Raw genomic sequence first — 14,617 nt, 5'->3', positions numbered from 1 at the left:
TGTAGGCTATGGATGGTGAAATCAATCTCCATGGTCCAACGTTATCCTGCTGCACACAGATCTATTGAACAACCAAAACAACTTTGGTAAGGAGCACCCTCTACTGTTGGATAAATGTAGGAGAGTGCAGAGTAAAAAGGCAGGCTTAGCCAACAGAAAAGGCAAGAAAAGACAAAATATACGAAACACCCTCTCAAAAACTATATATATATATATATATATATATATACAAAGAGGCTCCTGCACAGGGTGTAAGATGCACTGTGCGGAATACAGGCTGGAGACCCCAAGTTCAAGGTGGGAAACACCCCCAAAAGTTGTGGGGAATGACCGAGCCAAGATCCTGCAGGACTTCCAGATACACACCAACAGAATAGTGATGGCGAACCAATCAGACATAGTGTTGGATAGGCAACAGAACAAAGCCGTGATGGTTGGCATTGCATTACCAAGCAATGGTAATATCAGGAAAAAGTAACACAAGAAACTACAGAAATACCAGGGGCTCAAGGAAGAGCTAGAGAAGGCCTTGAAGGTGAAGGCATCAGAGGTGATTGGAGTACGCAGGGCTGTAACCCCCAAAACTAGAGTTTGGAGTGGTTACAGCTGATCCCAGGAAAAACATCAGACATCTTAATTCTGAAAAGTGCACTACTAGGAACAGCAAAGATACTGCGCAGATCTCTCAAGCTTTCAATTGTGATTGTCTTACGTCTTACTTTATTAACCCTCTCAAATAAATGTCCATACAGCACAATAAACATTTACCTTAACAAAAATCCATTACGCATAATTTGTTGAATGCTTGTTAGGCCACCATTTAACACATACACAATTATCCTCCTAATATTTCTCCCATGAGGTTATGCACACATGTACAGTGCACAGGGTCACACCACACAACACAAACTCATTCACTTACTTTTCAGGGCATAGCCAGGGGCAGTCTGAACAAGCCCCTGTGCATTATTAATAGTCCATATTAGCTTACATCCTCACTGTCTCCACTCTGCAACAAAAAAGCAGCTCATTAACTATTCATTCCATCATTTTAAACAGAAAATGATTCGGAAGATCCGGGCTGTGCAGTGCTGGGCATCTAATTTCAGAGTGGTGAATAAGACATGGTCATAATTCAACTTGACAGTAGGTCCTGTTACATGTATTCAGAGGGCAGGGGACAAGGAAAAGATTGCTGAACTTTTACAAATAGGACTTTGTTAAATTCAGCTCAAGTATGAGAGTATAATTTTATGTAGCCTTATTTTCCTCAGTGGTTTGAGCCAATTGGTCCCCAAAGGGTCAAGAACGACATTTGTAGTACACTACACAATACTCTTATTACGGTGACACTTTACTTTAATGCAGAGTAAACCTTTGGTAATGGAATGGAAACATCAGAGTATTTCAAAGCAATGACAGAATATGGCAATTACATTGTAATCACTCATTGAAACAGGGTTAGTCTGGGTAATAATATGGAAAATGAATTTAAAATGATTGTTATCCCAGTTACCCTAGTGATGTGAAGTGTGCAACCAATCATGCTTAGAGGTTCAGTGGATTGTAAACACAACCCTGGCAAAGGAAAAGCTAATGAAATGGAGTCTGAATTCAGCAACAAAAGGGCAAAATGTGCATTGCTTAAGTAAACTTTCAAAGCACCACTTTTGAATAGTCATGCATACTCACAGCTGAATCAGGGAGCCTTACCCATGATGAGAATACTCATGAGAAAAACCATGACAAAGAAAATCCACATGAAAAAGCGGTCCATGACTTTAGCAATCTTCTTCCACTCAGCAACTTTGGCGCATGTGGCCTTCTGCTCTCGAAAGCAGTTGGCAATATACTCCACATTACGCACAAGTTTGGTATCTGAGCCAGCAAATCCACTGGCATGAGTGCAAAACACACATGGACCGAAAGTTACTGAAGGATGCTTTTTCTCGTCATCATAGAAGTGTAACTTTTCATCCTCCATGTAGCAGGGGAACTTTCGGTCTTCTTTACAGCAGCCATCAGTCAGGATTTTACCATTGTGGTTGCCAACTTTCCCTGGTTGAAAGTCCCTCTCGTCTCTGGTGATGTGGTGTTGTGCTTTTATTCTGGGATGGTGTTGTGGTTTGGGGGTCTGTGGGCGGGGATATCTGCGGCCATGCTGTTCTTCCTGCTTACTACAGTTCCCTGGTTTCCCATTGGATTGGCTGTGGGAGCTATGGTTCAGGTGAGTTATGTCGTCCTGGGAGAAATGGGAGTTCTGGGATGTTGAAGAGGGTGATGCACAGTTCTCACCCACCTCGTAAACAAAGAAGATTTTGGACATGTAGTCAATGATCAGGACCTTGGCCCAGTGAGGTACAGGCTTGGCTTCGGCGCCACAGAAATGTATGTTCATGATGAAGATGGTGAGGGCTGTGGAGGCTGTGATCATGGTCATAGTGGCAATGTAGTACTTTCCTGTTTAACACACAAATGTTATACAATGTTAGACAAATAAAATATTTCAAACAACAGATTATAAAACTGTAATATAGATTGTCATGACTTCCTGGGAGGAACAACCAGTTCAGGAGAAATGTTACAAAGACTTACTCCAATAGATCATCACTTTGAGGCTATTGTGCATTACAGAAATCAAAGTATTAGCGTGCTGGATATTACTTCTCTGCTCACTACCCAACAAACTTGTATGAAACTGTATCAAAATTGTTAAATTGTTCAAGAGCAAGACTAAATGTCAACATAGAGTTATAATACAATTTTGCTCATGAACCATACCCTAACTTGCTTGGGATCCAAAATATACTCTTCTTCAATACAGAGAAATATCATTCTGGATTTGCCAAGCAGTACCCAACAAAATGTGCCGCTCCTATTCTTATAAAATTCTTCTGTTAACTACAGCAGTTGCTATTTAATGCATTTATGACAGTGGCTCAGTCAATATTGCTCAGTAAATTGATCCCACAGCGCCCTTTATGAAAATTACCGATTAGCGGCACACTCTCTGATGGGGGCATGCTCTCAGCCACCATGAGCTGAAACACTGTGAGAGCCAGGAGAACGGTGACGCCCAGAGAGACCTTTTCCCCAGAGTCTGCGGGCAGGTAAAAGCCCAGAGGAGCCAGGAAGGAGATAAGGAAACATGGCAGGAGCAGGTTGAAGATGTAGAAGGAGGAGCGGCGCTGCAACTGGACAGTGTAGGTGATGTCCGGGTACGGGTCGGGACAGCAGCCATACATTATTACATTCTTAGAGGCAGGCATTCCCAAAAGTTTCCATTCAACATTCTCCACAAAGTCTGACAGGTCTCCACTGTTATTCCCCATAGTTATGTCAACCTGCAAAATTTAAACAGGACATGGAAAAATAAGGCACAACTTCCAAGAAACTGTCAGACTCAGTGGTTAATGATAATAGTAAAGTCTAATAATACGTAAAGATTTTCATAGTTTCACTCTGTAACTTTTCTAGTAGAGAGTCCATAACCTGCTTATGTCCAGCAAAGTGTTCTATGCTTTGCAAAAAAGCAGGTGACACTATCAGATATATAACATATAAGACAGATATGTAGAGAGGTGACCCCAGTCACATTGAATAAATGTTTTTCAAGGTATTTCTAAGGAGTAAAAACTGAAATTGAATACATGTGCAAGATAGATAGGTTAAATTTACCAATAACATCTCTATAGAAACCCCTTATGACTACAGGGGAGACTAAAGCGAATAGAGTTGGTAGCATACAAAGGGTGCAACTCATTTTAATCCAGCCATTTGCATAGTATAATGTAATGTATATACTGCATACAGTACATGATCAGACATGTAATACTATGTAAATACAGCTTAGTGCCACATGGCCATACCTGGTTACCATTGTAGGTCCAGGAGCCAAAGGTGAGGTTACACTGCTGACTGTCAAATGGAAAATAGGAGACATCCACCACACAGGAGCTCTTTGTGATGACTGGAGCGTCCCATGTGATTTCACCATTGTACCTCAGTTTAACATTAGTGTCCATTGGTCCAGAGAAGTCGTCGTCAGCCCTGCAGGAAAATTAAGCCAGATCATACAATAATGTTAAACTAATGACCATTTTGTTATGAATAATATTACCATTGTATTTGTTACTGAACATGTTTTTGCAGTTATGCGATTACCTTATGATTTCCCAGTGATGCCCTGTATGGAGATGTTTATTTTGTATACCTTTTGTAAGAAATTATTATTTTGTTTTATCTTAAATTAAGCAAACAATAGGTATTATAGTTCTTGTTGTTTATGGTGTGTATATGTGACATACGGGCATACTTGTTATAGAGGACAAGGTCAGGCCTCCACACTAAGCTGCTGGGGATCTGAATGATGTCTAGTCCATCGTAGTCATCTTTGTTCCACTTTAAGTATGCATCGTGCCACACCTGTCGAATCCACAAGTAGGCAATCAGCACCTGGTTTCGTTCATCCTAAATGACAAAATCTTAAATTAGTTCAAAGCATCTTTTAGTCTCTTTGTGTATGTCAAATCACTATTCCATTTTTGCACTGTTTCTCTTTACCCTGCAACCTCCTGTATATTGCCTAGATCTATTTTATTCTGCAGTTAATTCAACACAGTTATTTAGCTATTTTTGTCATTTTAATGATTTGAAATTTTAATTGTATTACTGTATATGTTATAACAATTAAAGTATCAGATATAGTTATTTTAAGTTTTTCAAGTGATGTCTTAATTTGACTTAATGTTTTGTGTATTATTATGTATTTGATTTGCACAAAGTTGGGACGTTAACTCAAATTAAATGTGCTAAAAATCTGTTTCAGCCTCTCAGCAGGTCTCAAACCATAAAGAAAAGTACTTTTTACTTTTCAGTCCAGCGCTAAAATGTAGTGGAGTAGGAAGTACAGACACCTGCTCGCAAATGTAGTAGTAAAAAGTACATTAAGTAAATTTTACAGTATCCACTGCAAATGTACTTAATGTACTTAAGTAAAGAGCAGATACCTAAAATTGTACTTAAGTACTGAACTTATACTTTTTACTTTGTTACCTTCCATCACTGGTTTTCAGTGCCAGCTTCACTCATGCATTGAAAAAAGCTCTTGAGTATTATAAAGTTACTGACAGACAATAAAAAACATGCAGATCAATTTGTTAAGGCCTTTATCAAACTCTCCTGACACAGTGACATCAACCCCAGCATGCTTTACACTGAGTAAATAAATATTCTCCAAGCTTCTTCCACTATGTCCCCTGAGACCCAGTATTTCATTGGGGGCTGACACAGCACTGAACCTGAACGGGAACCTGATCTTTAGCAGTAACAGTAGGCCCAGTGGGAGGTCCAGCTGTCATTCATACACACAGTATCATAAGCCAGGTAGACAGCAACACAAGTGCATACAAACAGTATTTCAAATGGTAATATTACTCTGTGATAAATACAATTATAAATAAACTCTTATTTTAAATGCATATATGTTAACCCTTACCATGTCCTTAATCTGAGAGAGAGTGATAAGTAAAGTAACATTGAGAGCGCTGTCTGTGTCTTCCACTGGTCGCAAGGCACTGGTATAATTCTCCATCAAGTCATTTAGAAGTTTCTGTGCATACTGCCCCTGAGCTGAATAAACAGCTGCAAGAAAAAATGTAGACATTTAAATGCATGTGTTAAAAACTGTGAGTATTATTTCTGTCGGTATGAACATGGGTTTTAGAATTATGTAAAACTGTGACATTTGCCATAGAGATTAATAATTTAAAACTAAATATATGTTTTAATGGGGAAAGGATCAGATAATCTGAAATCCATGAATATCACAAGACTAACATATAGAAATCCTTGAACACAGGTATATTTCTTGTCATGAGTAGTTACTATTTATTTTACTATTACAGCATAGCCTAAAGAGAAATACTGTTCAAAAGTCTTTAAGTAGTTTGTCTCACCTTTAGGAAGCAGCAGCACCAAGCACATTAGCTGAATCATATTAAGCAGATTAACAAAAACTAAAAATATTGGGCATTTCAGCTGTGGCAATTTAGAAGTCCATTTTCAGTGAGTAAAAGACCTACATGATGTCCGTTCAACCCCAGTTGAACTTGTCTTGTAGATAGCGAGGCAACATTTCATTTGGTGCTCCTCACAGCTCTTACGGCTTGGCAGGGGACTCGACATGTCTGCAGACTAAGGCTGAGGAATAAAACTCGGGCTATCACGTAGCAGCAACAGACAGAGGGAAACCAGACCCTCCAGGATGATCGCATCACCACAGCGTCTATTCAGCTGTCAATCATACAACCAGAGACATGGAGCAGAGATGAGCCTGTCTGACACACACTGTTCGTGACTATGGCCTCATCTTAATAAGATGGATAACACTTTATAATAACTACACTTTTATTAGCCTCAATTAAGCATGAAGAAAGATGTAGTGCCCTGAAAATTAAAACGCAATATTTCTGTTATAAAATCCATAAGACTAAATTAATGTTTCATTTAAATAGATAAAATAATTTTCATTTGATATGAATACATACTTCATTGATAATATTATTTATTCTATGATTTCATTGTACCTATATAATAACGGGGTATTTACTGTACTGTTACTTTAAGAATGTGAGACTAAAAGACTTATGGGAAAAGCATTTTTCTTCTTCGTTGTTGTAAAAAAGAGGCAGAAAAACGAAACATACTTCTTAAACACATGAACCGAAATCTAAAATTAAATTTGCCCAAAAGCTAAAATGAACGCGAGTCTTGTCGTTCATTTCGGGGGTGCAACATAAATCTTGGTGTTTCCGCCAGGTTCAAGTAAGTTTTCTGCCAAGGAAAGCGTGTTTTTTGGTGTGTTTTTTTTTTTTTTGATGAAGAAAAGACGGCATGGTCCAGCAAAGCGAGAGGACAAGAAAAAGTTCGTCATTGCAATTAGCAGAAGCTAAGCCAAAGTTCATCGGAAAAACGCAGCAAGTTAAAGAATAAAAACTACGGACTTACCCAGTGAAGTTGTGAACAATCAAGAGGCCGAGCAACATGGACAGTGTGTGGGAATCGTCATTGGCGGACATTGAGAAGAAGCTTGTTACTCTGTCACTAGACGAGCTGAGAAAGTTAAGTGAAGAGCTTAAGCTGCAGCTGAGTGAAGAGGCACAGTCGTCATGTCGGTTAATAAGGAGACAAATGCTCAACTATTTAGAAGGCCATGATGTTACATCTTTAGAGGATGGTGGATTGTCCGTGCTTCTGGGGACCAGTGACTTAATTGATATCTTGCAAAATAAACAGACAGCTGACAGTGATACAAGCGCTGCGCCAGCGCAAAGGGACACAGTTCAGCCGCAACAAGTGGTCTTGCAGCGCCCTCTACTGACACAAAGTGGTATTACGCCTTTATCACCACAAAGAGCCAACAGCATTGCAAGTTCTGACCGAGATACATCACAAATAAGAGATCAACCAAGCGTGCATCCAGTCTACAGAAAAGATTTCAGAATTGTAGGACAAATTGGAGAAGCTGGACAAAAGGATAAGCTGAACTTCACATGCCTTGAAAGACAAATCAAACGTGGATTGAAAAAAGGTTATGATGAAGGTGAGATTGTTGAAGCAGTGATCCAAGCTATTGCACCCGATGTCAAATTAAAGAGCTATTTGGAAAGAAGAACAGAGCTAACATTACATTCCTTAAGGCAAGTGCTTAGGACACATTTCATAGAAAAAGATGCAACTGAACTCTATCATGCATTAACCAGAGCAGTACAAGAGCCCAAAGAAACCCCAGTACAGTTTCTCATACGTGCCATGGACCTCAGACAAAAAGTGTTGTTTGCATCAGAAAGAGCCAAGGTAGGACTGAAGTATAATCCTGAGCTTGTGCAAACCCAGTTCTTGCAGACAATACTGACTGGTTTACAAGATGATGCTGTCAGAGCAGATGTAAAGCCTTATTTGCAGGATGCTTCTGTAGAGGATGAGGTGCTTTTGGAGATGATGAGCGCCGCCTACAGTGTTGAACAGGAAAGAAGGAGCAAGCTGTCATCCTTCACCAGACAAAAGAACATCAAAGTGGCTTCAGTGCAAGAAGATGGACACAAAAGTGGAACGGTTGGTTCAAACAAGATTAAAACACAAATAGTCAAACCAAACCCCATTGTAGAAAAACTTGATGAGAATAACAAAGTTATTTGTGAAGCAATACAAAACCTGACAACACAAATAGCGAGCTTGACTCAGACAAAAGCAAAGACTTATGATAAAAGTGTCAAACCAAAGCAAAACTTCAAATGCAATGTCAAAAAGGGCCCCAGAAAGTGTCGCAAATGTGAACAGTCAAATCCTGAAGGCAAGTGCACACATTGCTATAAGTGTGGGAGTAGTGACCATTGGGCTATTGGCTGTAGGAAAAAGAAAGACACATCTGGTAGTGTTTGCAAAATAGAAGTGAACAATACAAATCTTAAGGACATTATGCATTTACAAAAAGATGTGCCCTTGTCAAAGAAACGGGAAAAGACAGCAAAGCTGATCGGTAGCAAAAGTCTGGTACAGTGCTACATCGGTGGTGTCCCAGCCACTGCTCTGTGGGACACAGGTTCTCAAGCGTCTATTGTTGATCTTGATTGGAAACAGAGTCACTTAACCAATGCTGAAATCCGTCCAGTAAAAGAACTTCTTGATGAAGGTATATTAGATCTGTCTGCTGCAAATGGGACTCAAATACCTTATGAGGGTTGGATAGGAGTGCAGTTCATGCTCCCAGAAAACAAAGATAGTGAACTGTTAGTGCCATTTCTGGTTAGCACTCAGCCACTCAATAAGCCAATCATTGGGTTCAACGTTATTGAGGAAATAGCAAAGACTAATATGTCAACAGATAGATCTCACTCAAACAAGTTCCTACACAGTCTTGAGTCAGCGCTAGATGTAGGTTACAAAAAGGCAAAAGCAGTATTCTCTGTGCTCAGCAAAGATAAAAGTACAGCAGAAAGCCAGACTAGGAAGAAATTATGTTGTCATTCCAAAGCGTCAAATGTTCAAAGTAATCTGTGGCAAAATCAATAAAAATGTGTTGTAAGGACAGTATACAATACTAGAACTAGTGCTGTCATGCGATTAAAAAAATTGAGAGATTAATTAATTATGATCTGTAATTAATTAATCTCTTTTTAATCTCACCTAAAAAATGCTTGAAAAGCCTTCAAGTTGAGGTATTTTCATTTAAATTCATTATTACATTATTGTGGCAGATCAAAAGACTGATATAGAACAAAAAAAAGTGACTTTATAAAGTAATTTATTGTTTAACAAATCTCTCCAAATTGACTGTTGAGCCCAAGTCTCCATGAATAAGAAACTGTTTGCTGTAAAGTAGCAAAGACGAGGAAATCTGAACATAATAACTTTTGTCTACTTAAAGACAATAAAAAGTCCAGTCTTTCCTTAACCATATTAAAAATATTATTGATAGAGAAATGCTTTATATATGACATCACTGGTTTTAGTCCTGGTTTAGACCTGGTTTAGTCCTGGACTGGGTTAGTCCCGGTTTTAGTCTTGGTGTTAGTTCTGGTTTAGAGGCGCACAGGAGGAAGCGCGGTTTACGCAGCGTACGCGAGAAAACGTACGCGGCGCACGGGAGCACGTCGGTGTCCGCGCAGAAACTACGGAAAGAAACGTGGTCCGCGTGTTCTCAGGTTAATGACGATGATGAAGGTGTGTGTTTGTGTGTGTGTGTGTGTGTGTGTGTGTGTGTGTGTGTGTGTGTGTGTGTGTGTGTGTGTGTGTGTGTGTGTGTGTTTGTGTGCGTGTCCCCTCATGTGGCAGGTCACTATAGGACAGTAGTGCAGACATCATGAGTCTATGCAGGTTGTTTTCACCAGTGACATTTAAGTTGTAGGCGATTTTATATTTGTTATTTTCTTTTATATTTCACGTCGGGAGAATCATTTCCAAGACACGAATGTGTTTTTACCTGTGCACTGCTGACTCTGTTCTACTGGCTTTTCGACCTCGTCCATTGTGCGACTAACGCCGCAAACGTTAACCTGACGTTTACATCGCTCTTACTGCGCGCGAAATAAAAAAATAATTAATGTGTTTTTTGTGTGTGTGTTGTCCCAACAACACATAAAAACAGATTTTATAATAAAGCAACTCGCATACAGAAACTGTAAAGTTAGAGATTAAAAATGAGATTAACGTGATTAAAAAACATAACGCGCTAAATATGACTGTAATTAATTAATCGCAATTAACGCGATAATTTGACACCCCTAACTAGAACCAAATGAAAATGCACCATGGCCAGAGGGATTACAAATAAAGCAACAACTTGTACACCTACCAAGTGAAGAAAGAGCTGTCATTACAGTTGTAGTTGAAAACAACACAGACAATGATATCAGACTACAAAACAGAACTCTACTTGGATCATTATTCAATGTGGACACTATTCAAGACATTAGTGAAATCACAAATGTGCCACAAAGTGACAATGGACAATTAGGGAAGACGGGCATAAATAATACAGAGATCAACGTAAAAAAAAAAAAAGAGGAAACAAGTGAACTTTGGGATCCACCAGTCGATCTTTCACACCTGACAAAGGAACAACAAGAAAAGGTGAGACAAATGTTGAGAGAGGAAAGCAATGCTTTTGCAAAGGACGAGTGGGACACAGGATGCATTCCAGATTTACAAATGAAAATACATCTTAAAGACAATGTTTCAGTAACAAAAACATACAATGCTATCCCTCGTCATTTGTACCAGGAGGTGAAAAAGCACATCCAAGGTCTACTCAGCAAAGGATGAATACAGAAGTTCACGTCATCTTATTCATCACCAATAGTAATTGTGAGAAAAAAGGACTCCACAATCAGACTCTGTGTAGATTACAAACAATTAAATGAAAAGACAAACCCTGACCGACATCCTATTCCGCGAATACAGGAAATCCTCGAGAACCAAGGTAAAGCATATCATCAGGGCTTTATCAGTCCAGAAAGCCGAGCCTGCACTGCCTTCATCACGCCATGGGGTCTTTATGAATGGCTGAGGATCCCCTTCGGCTTGACCCGGCAGCCTTTCCGCGATATATGGAGAGTTGTCTTGGATATTTGAGAGACGAGGTATGTGTACCGTATCTTGACGAAGTGCTAGTTTTTAGCAAAGACTTTGACCAACATGTTGAGCACTGTTGGGCAAGTTACTTTGAAACTGTAATGCGTTATTTATTACCTATTACTGTCATTTCAAAGTAATTCGTTACATTACAATATTACTGCATTTAAAATGTAAGGCATTACATTACTATTGCATTACTTTAAGTTACTCTCACCAAAATAACTTTTGCGCTGTATATGGACTGAACCAGGACTAAACCAGGACTAAACTGACCCAGGTCTAAACCAGGTCTAAACAGCGTGGAGTTCTTTGTCAGTCCTTTCACCCGCGGTTACCTGAAGGTCCACGAGGGCGCATCTCCGGCGTTTCACCGCTGCTGATATCGAGGTGATTTTAGCGAATTTGTATGAAGAAAAACCCACCACTTCAATCCAGGTTAAAAAAACATTGTAACGTGCGTAAGTCACATTTGTACCGAGTAAAATATTACTATTTTTTCCCCTGTAATGCCTTACATTACTACGTTACAGCAAAAAGTAATGCATTACTGTAATTCGTTACTTTTATAACGCGTTACTCCCAACACTGATGTTGAGAATGTACAAAATAATAATTCTCCAATAAAACTCAGACCAAGGAAATGCGACTTCTTTAAAAGGGAAGTATGCTATGTCGGGTGGCTGAAGATGGCTATCGCATGAATCCGAAGGAAGTAGAAGCTGTACTAGCATTGACAAGCTCAAAACCAAAAACTGTCAAAGAAGTGAGGTCATTAGTAAGTTTTTAGGGTACTACAGATCATTCATTGCAGATTTTTCAAAAATCGCTAAACCTCTTTATGAACTGTTATCCCAACCAAAAACAAAGAACAAGCCAGTCATAAAGAAAGGTATCCGTTCCCCACAGTTGTCACCATCTCAGCCTGTAGAGTGGTCAGCTATACACCAACAGGTATTGGAAAAACTTGTCAATGCATTGTCCGACCCCCCAGTAATGGCATACCCAGACCTTGAAAAGCCATTTGTACTACACACATGCATCAGAGGAAGGTCCAGGGGCTGTCCTGTATCAGCGGCAGGGAGGGACACTCAGAGTCATAGGGTATGGGTCGCGTACTCTTACTCCAACTGAAAAGAATTACAAACTCCATTCAGGGAAGCTTGAATTTTTAGCTTTGAAGTGGGCTATCACCGAGCGATTCAGAGATTACCTGTTTCATGCCCCACATTTCACTGTATACAGTGATAACATCCCTCTGACTTATGTAATGAAAACTGCCAAACTGAATGCAGTAGGGCATCGATGGGTATCTGAACTAGGAGATTTTCGTTTCACTCTCAAGTACAGACCGGGTTCTGTCAACCGAGATGCTGATTTTCTGTCACGTAAACCTACACAAATGGACAAAATCATGTCAGAGTGTACAGAGGAATGGAAACCAGACGATATAACAGCAGTCAGCCAAGGACTGGAAGCAGACAAAAACGGTGACACTGACTGGATTACAGCCATTACGTGTAATGTCGACGCACTGACACAGTTAGCGGACACATGTAAAACACCAGTCGAGCCAATACCAGTCAAAGACATTCAAACAAGTCAACAAGAAGACGAAGTGATACAAAGAGTAGTCACACTCAAACAGAAAAACAATAGACTTAAGTACGAACACAAAATCAAAGAATCAACTGATGTGAAAAGACTTCTGAGAGAATGGAATAACCTTTACATTGACAAAGATGGAATATTACGGAGAAGGACAAATACCAGAAATCAGCTTGTAGTTCCATCAAAACTCAAATCACTGATCTATGAGCAACTACATGAGCAAATGGGTCCCTTAGGAGCGGACAGAATGATCTCTTTAGCTAGAGAGAGATTCTTTTGGCCCAAAATGAGAGAAGAAATCGAACATTATGTCACAAAAGTCTGCCGTTGCCTTAAACAAAAGAAACCTAACAGAAAGACTCGAACATCGATACAAAATATTTCAACCTCAGCACCATTTGAGCTTATCTCCTTTGATTATCTGCATCTAGAGAGAAGCAAAGGTGGGGTGGAGTACATCTTAGTAACAGTAGATCACTTTACTAAGTTTGCATAGGCTTATGCTACTCCAAACAAGTCTGGTAAAACAGCAGCAAGTTATTTGATGACTTTATTTTGAGATTTGGGTTCCCTGCTAGAATTCACCATGATCAGGGGGAGGGAATTCGAGAATGAACTGTTCAAAAAGTTACAAAGGTACAGTGGCATAGAGCACTCAAGGACTACACATTACCATCCCCAGTCCAATCCAGCTGAGGGTTTTAACAGAACATTACTCGGTATGCTCAGGACACTGGAGGAAACGCAAAAGCCCAACTGGAAAGATTATCTAAATAAGGTGGTACATGCGTACAATTCAACAGTTCACGAATCTACTGGATTTTCGCCTTTTTATCTGTTATTTGGGAGAGAACCATTTTTGCCAATTGACCTGTTGCTCCCAAGAGAACAAAAGCAGTCACAATCTCATGAAGGATACGCTGAGAAATGGCAAACATCAATGCAACAAGCATACAGCATTGCTCAAGAAAACATGAGAAAGGCAGGCAAAAGAGGACAAATGTGTTATAACCAAAAGACCTGGAGTTCTGTACTTGAGCCTGGAGACAATGTACTTGTCCAAAACCTTTCTGAAAGAGGAGGGCCTCGTAAAAAACGTGCTTACTGGGAGAACAAAGTACATGTAGTCAAAGAAAAGAGAGGTAAAGACAGCCCTGTGTATGTGGTGACACCAATAGATGGTGAAGGAAGAGAACGTGTCCTTCATAGAAATCTTTTATTGCCCTGTCCTTATCTTATTGATGGAATAGACACTATAAGACAAAAAGAGACATGTAGTCAAAATGGACAAATAAACAAACCAAAACCAACAAATCGAAACAATATTCATGCTGATTCTGACAGTAATAGTGATGAAGAGTATATTTTGTATTTGCCCAGTCATGCCTCAACTGCTCATCTCAATCCAAATGCCCCAGTCTTCAAATCAAAAGTCAGCAACCCTGCAGTAGAAACACAGGCTGAAAACCTTTATGAAGAGCAGAGACAGTCACTGGATGAAGATGATTCTACAGAGCTCACTGGTCAAGTGGAAAGGAGACTTGAAGAGGACATGGAGGCACCGGATACAGGTCAGAATCAGGACACAAACTCTGAAGGACAAACAGTGTCTTCGGGCACTACAGGTCCACTGTAGTGCCCGAAGACACGGACACTTCCTCAGAGGACGAACATGAAGTTGAACGAGAGAGACGATCTACAAGAACATGTCAGCCAAGATGTATCTTTACATATGATACTTTAGGCAAACCTAGTGTTAAACCTTTAAAGAAGTAGAAATATGTTTTGAATTTGATAAAGTTAAAGTTTGTGTTAGATAAAGCTAAAAAAAAAAAAAAAAGCACAACCAATTAGTCATTAAGTCAATTATCAG

The 14,617-nt window shown here is 39.6% G+C and overlaps 1 protein-coding gene across 2 annotated transcripts; it reads right to left on the bottom strand.

Annotated features, from left to right (window-relative positions):
• Positions 1-735: 735 nt before the first annotated feature.
• LOC110160696 (neuronal acetylcholine receptor subunit alpha-9-II) lies at positions 736-7,354 on the bottom strand. 2 transcript variants are annotated; one of them, XM_055159610.1, is made up of 6 exons: positions 7,009-7,354; positions 5,498-5,643; positions 4,316-4,470; positions 3,870-4,050; positions 2,993-3,344; positions 736-2,460 (listed from the first exon to the last, which is right to left on the bottom strand). In XM_055159610.1, the coding sequence occupies exons 2-6, from the start codon at positions 5,591-5,593 to the stop codon at positions 1,700-1,702; spliced, it is 1,545 nt and encodes a 514-aa protein (XP_055015585.1). In that variant the 5' UTR covers positions 5,594-5,643; positions 7,009-7,354; the 3' UTR covers positions 736-1,699. The 2 variants fall into 2 exon arrangements, with proteins under 2 accessions (XP_055015585.1, XP_020781034.2); XM_020925375.2 differs by lacking the exon at positions 7,009-7,354 and having other exon boundaries at positions 5,498-5,884.
• Between the last annotated feature and the right edge of the window lie 7,263 nt (positions 7,355-14,617).

This window comes from Boleophthalmus pectinirostris, unplaced genomic scaffold, assembly GCF_026225935.1.
Source record: "Boleophthalmus pectinirostris isolate CB_2022bp ecotype Guang Dong unplaced genomic scaffold, ASM2622593v1 HiC_scaffold_23, whole genome shotgun sequence".
Taxonomy (NCBI): Eukaryota; Metazoa; Chordata; class Actinopteri; order Gobiiformes; family Gobiidae; genus Boleophthalmus; species Boleophthalmus pectinirostris.
Note: the sequence above shows the minus strand (reverse complement) of the source record. Positions and strands in the feature narration are given on the sequence as shown.

Bases quoted from the DNA above. Each gene is read 5' to 3' on its own strand.
- LOC110160696 (XM_020925375.2), bottom strand. From the start codon at position 5,665: ATGTCTACATTTTTTCTTGCAGCTGTTTATTCAGCTCAGGGGCAGTAT. The intron at 4,471-5,497 runs GTAAGGGTTAAC...TTTGTCATTTAG, and splicing joins TCTCTCAGATTAAGGACATG to GATGAACGAAACCAGGTGCT. The intron at 2,461-2,992 runs GTAATTTTCATA...TGTGTTAAACAG, and splicing joins AGAGAGTGTGCCGCTAATCG to GAAAGTACTACATTGCCACT.